This window comes from Pleuronectes platessa, chromosome 7 (genome assembly GCF_947347685.1).
Source record: "Pleuronectes platessa chromosome 7, fPlePla1.1, whole genome shotgun sequence".
NCBI classification, from domain to species: Eukaryota; Metazoa; Chordata; class Actinopteri; order Pleuronectiformes; family Pleuronectidae; genus Pleuronectes; species Pleuronectes platessa.
Window position 1 is genome coordinate 20,379,427 of NC_070632.1, and position 10,854 is coordinate 20,390,280.

The 10,854-nt window shown below is 40.3% G+C and overlaps 1 protein-coding gene across 1 annotated transcript; it reads left to right on the forward strand.

Annotated features, from left to right (window-relative positions):
* Positions 1-1,167: 1,167 nt before the first annotated feature.
* Positions 1,168-9,248, forward strand: hdac10 (histone deacetylase 10). The gene is made up of 21 exons (XM_053427266.1): positions 1,168-1,361; positions 1,463-1,539; positions 2,640-2,774; positions 2,873-2,969; positions 3,107-3,204; positions 3,769-3,873; positions 3,955-4,023; positions 4,108-4,234; positions 4,587-4,652; positions 4,743-4,802; positions 5,232-5,321; positions 5,528-5,634; positions 5,717-5,784; positions 6,849-7,074; positions 7,174-7,264; positions 7,398-7,483; positions 7,713-7,766; positions 7,851-7,932; positions 8,533-8,721; positions 8,825-8,984; positions 9,087-9,248. Exons 2-21 carry the CDS (start codon positions 1,481-1,483, stop codon positions 9,122-9,124), a joined length of 2,007 nt encoding a protein of 668 aa, XP_053283241.1. The 5' UTR covers positions 1,168-1,361; positions 1,463-1,480; the 3' UTR covers positions 9,125-9,248.
* The last annotated feature ends 1,606 nt before the right edge of the window (positions 9,249-10,854 follow it).

The following is a 10,854-nucleotide window of genomic DNA, read 5'->3' on the forward strand; positions in this document are numbered from 1 at the left end:
CAAATTTTAAATGTAAGAAATAACTATCGACAGCTCTCTATTCTTTGCATTAATATCTATCTCTAGTATTTTAAACAATAATATCAGTGGCTATAGAATGTTGTTGTTTATAATCAGTTCATATTTGTGTTGTCAAATTTCACAATCACCCTAAGTTCTGTCTTTTCTGTTATCTTATACTGAATGAATGCAAGCAAAGATACAGAGAAAAATCACACTCTTTCTGATTGAACCAATCTATGAACTGTATGAAACATGGATATCCGCAGCCCCAAATGAGCCCCAAAAAAATTGGCACGCGCTGTGCGCGCAAACATTCAGCATCCTTAGGGGCTAAGCCCCCCCTTTCTTTCAATCCTAGAAACGCCCCTGATAACACATTATGAACAGAAAAGGATCTTTTTAAAACATTCAGTTAGTGAAGAGACTTAAGGTCATTTTCTCCCTCCAGGCCATCAGGTTTGTTTAACTTAATTATGCCCAACAACCCTCATCATGTCTGTGGACCTGCCTGTTGACACTCGTCAGAATGGAGATTAAGGGGTATACTCACATGCTTCCTTTGGGTTCCTGCTCATGCTGGTGTGGAGGGAAATGAGCAGGTGGATATTATAGCCAAACAATCACTTGGTGACATTAATGAAACAAGATGACGTCTTTATAATACACAGAGACGTGTTGGTATGGGGAGGAAGGTCGGCTGGAAACGAAGTGAAGAAAGCATAATCACTCGTTTGAGAACCATACATTACATAAATAGGCAGGCACCCAACTGGACAATGTCCACACTGTAGCCAGCCAGAAACAGTGGAACAGCAATCAATCAAGTTTTATTTGTAAAGCCCAGATTCACAAATCAAAATTTGTCGCTTAAGGATTAGCAAGGTGTGACTTCCTCTGCCATTAACCCTCAAGTGTGCATGTGTAGAAAATGCATTACTTCATTGCAGATAATGTGATTGGATCAGGAAAAACAGCAGGCAAGTCTTACAGTGATGTAGATTTGGCTGAAAGGATATAGATTGTATTTATTGATTTAGTTCTTTTTTGTTTTCCGCATGAGCGCTCGGTCCACACTCCAGTCCAGCTGGTGGCGGCAATACAAGTAGAAAGACGTTTGTGCCTTCTCTTTCCGGGAAGCTTTTGATTGGCGGGGTACATCAGCCAATAACGATGCACGCTCGTCCCGCCCCCCGCTGCAAAGTTGACATGAATGAGCAGCTCCAGCAGTTGAACACATAAAGTGAATACATGTGTGTCTGTGGTCGTGGCTCTGACTCCATCAGCTCCTCCTGCAGACAGACGAGTATATCACTGTGCTGGTCTGTGTGAGCCTCTTTGTTTACAGTGCGAGCTGGTCGGTAAGTGGCAGGATCCGAACTCTCTTCTCCTGGTTATTGCACACATGTAGTTGCTCATGCACATGCATGTTTGTTCTTGCACATTTCTCCATGGGACGCAGATTTGAGGAGCGGTGAAGATGGGGACAGCGTTGATTTACGATGAGGAGATGACCAAATACAAGTTGCTCTGGGTTGAGTGAGTACACACCAACTTTAGGGTTTGATTCGTGACGAGGGCTAACCTGTTTATATACAGTCTATGGGGTTAACGGGTGTTTATCGTCTCTTTTTACGTATTCTCTGGAATAACAGTGAGGTAGGAGCTATAGTTGCAGTTTATTGATGCTAGTCCGGTCACTTACTGAGGGGCACATACTTCCGGTATTCGAGCAGTCGTATTCATATGGTTATGTTTATATTAACAGTCTGGTTTGTGCGCCCTGGGTTTATGAAGTTCAATCTTCTCACGATGACTGAAATAATCTCATGAACTTCTTCTGTCTTTAGTTTCTCTTTATTGTCTTTTTCCTAAGGTTTCATTTTTCATGTGCACTTTGATTTACCCTCGTGCATCATACTGTGCCACTGCAATTTACTCAAGTACTTTCTTGTACAAATAATAAGCCATCTGAAGTTTTATTTGTATAATTCTATACTTTCACATGTTTTCTCACAAAAACATTTTTATGATGTGGAATCAGTACATCTTATCTAATCTTAAAGGACGTTGCTCTGCCTGTGTTTGTGTCATATGGTTCGTGTGCACAACAGAAAGCATACAAGCAGAACTAAATAAAGCTGATGTCCAGAATCATTTTTCCCAGTGTAACATCTACTTTTCAAGATTTGAAATAACAAAGGGGTTTGTGGTTTGCACTGAACATCGATTGTCAAACAAATTTTCAACTGAATTAAATCTGGAATTAAATTGTCAGTACACTAACTTAATTATGTCTTAAAGATCTTGACGATATATTTTTTCAGATAATCCCTAAACTGAATAGTAAAAAATAGCATTGCTCTGTGTGCATCTTAGTCTTTATTAGTTTTTTAGTTTTTTGACCAATTCATATTTTTAAAGGTTAATTATTTTTCTTCTTAAAGTGAAGAATATTGCAACTTCTTAAATCCTTCTATAACACCAAATATGGGTTAGGATGAGGGATCATTTTATGGTAAGTGTGTCAGACGTTAGACCTCAATGTATGTTAAATGCTTGTTTATATACAGTTTGTAGAGAAGACAAAAGTCAACTTGTGAATTAAACAAGTGATTGAAATATTTTTCTTTCTACAGTCCAGCGTGTAAGATTGAAGTACCCGAGCGTTTAACTGTGAGTCATGAAGCTTTGGTTCATGGCGGTCTGGCTGATCGCTGTGTCTCCGTACCGGTCCGCAAGGCAACGGATTCAGACATTCTGCGGGTTCACAGGTCAGATATGATATCGAGAAAGACCTCACACCTGGTTCATGGAGGTGAGATAAACACCTGACATCATTCAGCATGATGTACTTTTCTGATGCCAACAGTGAGGAATATTTGGAGGCAGTAAAGAAGACCCCCTACATGACTCTGGAGGACCTGAAGGAGTTCACCCTCCAATATGGAGACGTCTACTTCCACCAAGTTAGTCCCACACTTCACATTCCTCATATGTTGATAATTAATTTGTTGTAAGATGAATTATTTTCTGGTTGTGGAGAAAAAATGTATGTAATTTTCCTTCCTGACTAATTTCCTCCCTTTCCTTCAAACCGTCGTAGAACATCTATCACTGTGCCGAGCTGGCTGCAGGAGCTGCTCTGCAACTGGTGGACAGTGTGATGACAGGGAAGGTGAGGAATGGCATGGCTCTGGTCAGGTGAGGCTGTTTAACCAGTTAGACACAGCAATGAATCAAACAAATACAAAGGAGGCGGTTCACATTGAAATATTTTTAGCCAGTTACCCTGAAAAATCAACGAGAGCTACTCCTTCAAGAATTAATTAATACTCTAGAAGAGACGAGCTATGGCCATAGAATACAATAGAAATCTGCAAATAATTCTGTAATTCAAAGATCTATTAAGCAAATACAAAAAACTTGAGGCAATTATTAAGGGAATAATTATAAAAACAGGACCAACCAGTAAATTATTAATGTGACAGGCTAAAGTTCATTTGTGATGTCAACATTTTAGGGCTTGTGTGTTTGTCATCGATTAACTTAAGGAGATAAATCTTAGATATGTTGAACTAAAATAGTAAACCATACATATGACAAATATGTGTCTACTGCTTCACAAATCTGAATTCAGCTTATTTTTCTATTTTGTTTATATTCATACAATCCTTTTTTCAGTTTTCAGTAATTTCGTCTCACAGTTCTTAATTTAGATGAAACAACATGACGTTAATCATGAAGTGTATGATTTCTCTGTCCCAGACCACCAGGACACCACAGTATGCGCAGCGCTGCTAATGGTTTCTGTGTGTTCAACAACGTGGCCATAGCAGCAAAATATGCAAAGCAAAAATATGGAGTTAAAAGGTAACATGACTTTTTTTTTTTTTTCTGGTTGGACCATATTGGTTCTGTCTGTATTTTATTGACCTCTTCTGGTATTTTCAGGGTGTTGATAGTTGACTGGGATATACATCATGGTCAAGGGGTCCAGTACTGTTTTGAAGATGATCCCAGGTGAGTCTTTGCTAACTGACGGAAGCTGACATGTTTATGTGGATTGTTGACTAGTCTTCTGACAAATGCTGCATTTTGTCTCAGCGTGCTCTACTTCTCATGGCACCGCTACGAGCATCAGAACTTCTGGCCTAAACTCAGAGATTCCGACTTTGACAGTGTCGGCAAAGACAAAGGAGCTGGTTTCAATATTAATGTTCCATGGAACAAGGTGAGTAACAACAAAAATACTGTTTAACTTAAAAAATATATATTTTCTTCTTTGCACAAAAGTTGTTTCCTTTATGTCAGACTCTACTTTTGTGTTTTTTATTGACATTTAATGGAGTTTGTGCTCTTTAAAAAATAGCACCTTGATACTATTAGTATTTTTCTAAACAAGCTACAAAAAATGTATTATTTAATTAATAAATAAATACAATTTCATTTTTTACCTTTTTATAATAATTCAATGCAATGATTTGGTACAACATGCAGGTTATACATTCTCATATTAACTGTCCTTTTAGCAATGATGGTTGCGTGTGCATATTTATCTAATAGGTCTCATAATGTTATTTCAGACGAAAATGCAGAATAGTGACTATCTTTCAGTCTTCTGTCATCTCCTCTTGCCGGTTGCATACGAGGTGAGTCGAAGGATTCGCACTTTGCTGACAGATGAACAGTCTGATGTGTTAGAAGTGTTTGTCATCCGAGTGTTGTTTCCTTTGTCACAGTTTTGCCCAGACTTGGTTTTGGTGTGTGCCGGCTTCGACTCAGCCATTGGTGACCCAGAGGTATTGAATATAAATTAGTATAAATAAACCCTTTTTTTTTTTTTATTGTGTATGTGGAATTTATCCAGTAGCCCAAAAATGTACTTTGATTAAAATCCCAGTTTGGCCACAGCCTCTCTGTGCCGAGTTTGCATGTTCTCCCAATTGGTTTTGAGCAGGTACTCCGGCTTACTCCCACAGTCCCACAGATTGTGGTTATATTAATTGGAGATTCTAAATTAACTGTAGGTGTGAAAGTGAAAGTTTGTCTGCATGTTTGCCTTGTGATATGCCGGCAACCTCCCGTGGCTGTTCCCAATCCAGCATGACCCTTACAGGATAAAGATAATGGATTTGATGAATTTATGAGGTATCTTGTGCTGATGTAGTGCATTGTGAAACTATGTGTCTAGTGTTGTCTACCACTGTGATGTCTCTTTCTTTTTTCAGGGTGAAATGTGTGCCACTCCGGACATCTTTGCCCACCTCACTCACCTTCTCATGAACCTCGCGGAAGGCAAAGTGTGTGCTGTGCTGGAGGTCAGTTTGTTAATGTCAGGCCACACAAACCACTCCTAAGATGAACACAAATGCACTGTATCCAAAAATTATTACATTACCGTGCATCTAATCTGTTGGTAGATATAGTATATGGTCATATTCACATGATGTTTCGTACTTCTACATATTTCTAGTAACCAGTGTGTTAAACAAAAGGATGTAAGCGGTTTCTCTGTGTTTTCCAGGGAGGCTACAACTTGACCTCCCTCGCCCAGTCTGTGTGTCAGACAGTTCAAACGCTGCTCGGAGACCCTGCCCCTCGACCTGCCAACCTCCAAGGTCCCTGTAGAAGGTATTTCCTGCCTGTCAGTTGAATTCAGACATTATCTTGTGTATGTTTTACAACAGTAGTGATGTTATTTTTCTCTTGTTAGTGCACTCGAGTCCCTTCATTGCGCACGATCAGCTCACAGGCAGTACTGGTCCTGCCTCAAACATGCAGGTATAACATCCACATCATCGTTTATGAGCTTCACCAACTTCACGTCGCTATTTTAGATGTATCAGAGTCCCACTGTAATGTTTTTTAAAGGGATCGAAACAATGCAGCAGAAACAGAGTTCACATTTATTGCTCTTAAGGCCGGTACCTACGTTACCAACAATGCAATTATAATAATATAGGTTTGTTTACTTCCTCGAGCTGAGGCCTTAAGTAGAGATGAGGAGCAGCTAAGGACATCTGGGGAACATATTTCGATTCATTGCTTCGTTTAATTTTTTTAAACATTTCTTTGCTTTTAGTCTCAAGCCCGTGAAGATACAGACTCACGTTATGTTGAGGCATTGTCAGGCTTTATACAAATGTTTGTGGACAGCCACAAAATTAAAAGTCCCATAACGTGCTTAATTTCAATTTTTTCTTCATCAAGATTCATGAATAATCAAATAAAAGTAAATCTTAAAATATGGACTATCTCACAATGTCAAAAAAAGAAGAAAATCAATGCTCCACACCACATTTCCTTGGGTACTTTCCTGAACATTACCTCATCCATGCACCATGTTTTGTGGAAATCTGTGAAGTTTCTGTGTAGTCTTGATGTAATAGCGAAAAACAGTATAAGTAAATAAAAGAAAAAGGTAGAGGAGAGTTGTGTTATATGTTTTTTTTGTGAGGGATTTTTTATATACTGATGTATTTTATGTCGTTAAAAGATGCAGTTAGTTTTTCCATTGTTTTCTATAAAGAGATCTGTCCATAGTGAGTTGTGAAATTATCTACTACTTTTTATTCTGTGGTGTGGTGATGTGACTGATGTCTGTTTTTTTTCCTGAGTGTGAAGTGTGTTCCATGGTTAATTTATTGATCGTTGAGGATGTGGAGTATTTTCCCTGTTTTGCGTGAGGAGGGATATTGCTGTTGAGTCAAGGCTGAAAGGTTTTCGAATTGTCCTCACCAGAGAGCTGGTCGGAGTGACAGGAGGTTAAAACAAGAACAAAACAATCATGAAAGACTCCTGATGTTCTCTGCTTTTTAAAATGTTAAATCCATCTTTCCCTCCAGCGGATCTGCCCACCTCTGATATCAGCACCAAGCGCTTTAAACTGGCAGAAGAAACAGAAGAAAAAGAGGATGGCGATAAAGAGACTGTGTGGCCAGAGCCTGATAAACGCCTCGCCCCTGCTGTTCGTACTGCTGTAGTTCTCCCTGATGGTGTCGCCTGCCCGGACGGATGCCATCCCTTCACTCTATCAGAGGATCTCGACCCATTGATAGTCAACAAACTCAAGTATGGAGCTGGGGATGTGCTTCATCCTCTGTAGTTAACCCGACTTGTAGTTGTCAAATGTATTTCTTGTTATTCACATGGATGTTTGGCCTCAATAAGGGAGAAGTTCCTGAAAGAAGCAGATGATGGAGAAGCTCTCTCGACCCTCTCCAGAGTCATCGCCCTGGTAGATAAAATGGAGAAGAATGAGGTAAAGTCATGATAATGGTCTGTCTTGTCTTTTTGAATGATGTGATGTGACATGTTTGTAAATACATTGTTCTCTGTGCTGACCTGCGTACATGAGCTGCTGGCCTCATTTCTATTGAATTACTGCCTCTCAGGTCTGCAGCGGCCTGGCGCTGGTCCCTGCACCCTCCATGGCGACGATGTGTGTTATCCAGCATGCTGCATCTGTACTCAGGAACCGGTATGAACATGTGGATCTGAACTGTACATACAATGACTGCGTTTTAAAAGAGATTCTCTTTTAGAAAAAACACTGCAGGAAATGTGTCACACTTAAAACAATAGCTCAGGATTTTCTGGAAATGTGCTCATGTACCTTTTTGCTGAGAGAGAGATAAGAAGATGGATTTTTATTGTTTTTAGTTAGTACAAAACGTATTCAGATTTGATTCGGCTTTCTCTTGCTGCAGGGTCTTGGTTGTGTGTGTCGGAGACTGGAGCGTTCCGAAGTTCACTGAAGACGGGTGATTATTATTTGTGATCAAACTTGTGATGACAAATGAGAAAAAGCACAAACAACATTTAAACTAGAATGTTTCTGTCCGTAGGAAAACCCTTGTGATGCAGTTCAGCAACAAGGTGTCAGAGGAACGTGCAAGCAGATACTACATTCCTGTGCATCTGAAGAAGGTATTATACTGTGAATTATGATAAGAGAAATAAGAAAAATCATAATCAGGATTTGTCACTCCATATTCACTGTATATTTGTACTTCTGCACTTAATGCTAATTCAGTATTATTGTCTTTATGATCGTATTATGAAAAAACTTACTTTTCCAATACATGCCAATCAATATTTGAGTACGGATATATTGTATGATATGTTTTGGCGACAAACTGATCCATTTGATGCATTGAATATTGTAAGAAATCGGTGCTGCAGCTTTCTGTCTGAATCGGTCAAAACCAGAGGGAACATGAACCTAATCTGACACAAAACCGATCCGACTGGTATTCAGATTTCTGTGTCTGAACCCGAACCTGAGATCAATCCATTTAGCGTAAGTTGCACTGAGTTTGTGTAACTCTGTCTCTGACGCACCTTATTATTACTTGTTTAATACAGACGTGTAATGTAAATGTACAAAATCTAAATAAAAATAATGTAAAACTTCTGACTGAGCCCGCCCGGCCTGTCGGGTCTGGAGGGGTAGACTCAGGTATCAACACACCTTTGTCTTCATATTGCCAATGGAAACACATCCCACATGTACTTGTCGTCCTCCAGGGCTTCAGGGACGTTTCTGGGTTCATGCAGGCAGTGATGGGTCTCCTCCTGCCTTTGGGTTACCAGTACGACCCCAGTCTGGTTGTATTGGTTCGGATGTCTGACAGCGGTGTGTGTGATAGCGTGTGGCAACAACTAACTGGTCTACTGCAGGGCCTCGCACAAGGACACACACTGGTGCTTATGCAGGTAAGAACACAGGGGTACATAGAGGTCTTGTAAATGCCGTCTCATTCTTCACTGGTGTTGAAGTGCTAGTTTTTATCTCGCTAGTATTTTGCTCTTCTTCTAGGACAATGATAAGGAATGTGTCGGACCCACTGCCTCATCCCTCCTCGGGGACCCTGCTCCCTCTTTGGGGCCACTCCTGGCTCCTCCATCAGAGGATGTGGAGTCTGTGGAGAAACTGAGAGACAGACTGAAGGCAGAGTGGACACTCCTGCAGAACACAGGTGAGTCCCCAGCAGCAGCAGGCTCCCATATGAAATGAAACACACAGAGCTTTTAAAGTTACCTGTTCTATATTAGCTTGAGTTTCTGTTTCCTCAAAACAGCCCAAGACACAGGAAGAGATGCTGAGGACCGAAGCTGATCCTGCTCCTCCATTTCTTTTTAAATCATGAAAACATTATGAATCCCATGATTTATGTAATGCAATAATGTTATGTAATCGAGACGGCTTTTGATACACAAATTAAAAACATAACAACAACTCAGTTTTAAAGCTGTGAAATGTTTTGTTTTTTTACATTCGTAAACTTAGGGAAAGTTGGAACAAATACCGTTTTATGAATTCTGATGGTTGATAAGTGTAATTTAAATATTTTAGAGCCTAACAATAATACATTGATAGCACTAGCTTACAGCCGACAGGGGGGGTGCGCGGACCCTCTCCAGGGGGGGGCGCTATGTCACAGACAAAAAAAAAATAATAAGAAAAAAAGAAAAAAAAGAAAGGCCGACCACCTGTCACTGGTTAGTGAAAGCTCCCTCAGTGGTGAAATGCTAGGGGCTGGACTGACACAAACAAATCAAATACTGTTTCGTTCCTGATCCACCAATCAAAAGAGGAGTGTTATCATTTGAACGCGAGTTGCTCGTACGCTTCCGAGTATAAAAGTAACTGCAGGCATGGTCAGCGCTCACCCTCACTGAGACGAGTTTGTGAGATTGCTCTTGTTTCCTCTAAAATTCAGATATTCATTGCTTTATAAACAGTCTTTTTAAAGACTCACTCCTTCCTTAGTAATACCTTCCTGCACTTGTAGCAGGCCTATTCGTAGCCTAATCTAAGGAGTAATTTGCTCCACAGTCTTTTTTTAGAAAGCTCATAGCCCCAAGAGCTAGCCTTCTAGCTAGCTAACTTCTTCCAACTGCAGCTAGCCCTTTTCTCCTTAACACCTACCTTTACATCTTCAATCATCCACCGTGTTGCAACAAATAAAAAACCAAATCGGTTTTCAAAATGTAAACTATCTGAATAACCTCACTTCAGATGAGTTGGTAACTATCTCTTGCCAAGTCGACAAGCAGCTTCATCTAAAATGCAAATAATTAACCTAATTTGAATAACAGCAGACAAAGTTCACATGAATTGTGCTTGAAAATTTAAAATCAGAAAGTTAATGAATGCATCCAGTTTTCCTTAATCGACAGATTAATAAGAATCAACAGACATAATGTGAGTCACAGACAGAGAGTGAAGCAGGCAGCTGACCACTGACTGATCAACCCTACACTGCTGCAGTCCTGGAGCTCTTACCATGTCGGCTGCTCTCGCCCGGTCAGAGTTCCTGGGGAGAGGAAACGTTTTAAAACTCAGCACGTCTCTTAGGAGCAGTTGTTTATCACTGTGTTATCACCGTTCGTGTGTCAGTGTCTCGTTTCCAGTCACGTCCATGTCAAGCCAGGGCAGGAAGTTAATCCCCCTTCGTTAGACATTTGAAAAGAACAGGCGGGAACCGCTAGCTAAAGCTACACATTCAAACTGTGGGCAAATTCTCTGGGACAGATATATTAACATGTTGTTTTTGTGGTCCGGTTCTTTCTCCTCATTCAATAACCACAAGCCCCCCCCCCCAAAGAAACTTTCAACGCACTCAATTAAGCTAACACCATTGCTGCCATTAGTTAGCTAGCGTAGTGGCTATTCGCCCTGCACACACACGACGATCTGGACTTCGGCACTCATAGCAAAAGACATACAAATTAATTCAGTCCTGTGTCTTGAAGTGTTTCACTAACTTATAGCAGGGTTTATAATTAGAGAAGATGTATAATTTATTTACCAATGATCGTGAGGAAGAGCTCCTTGGTGGTCGC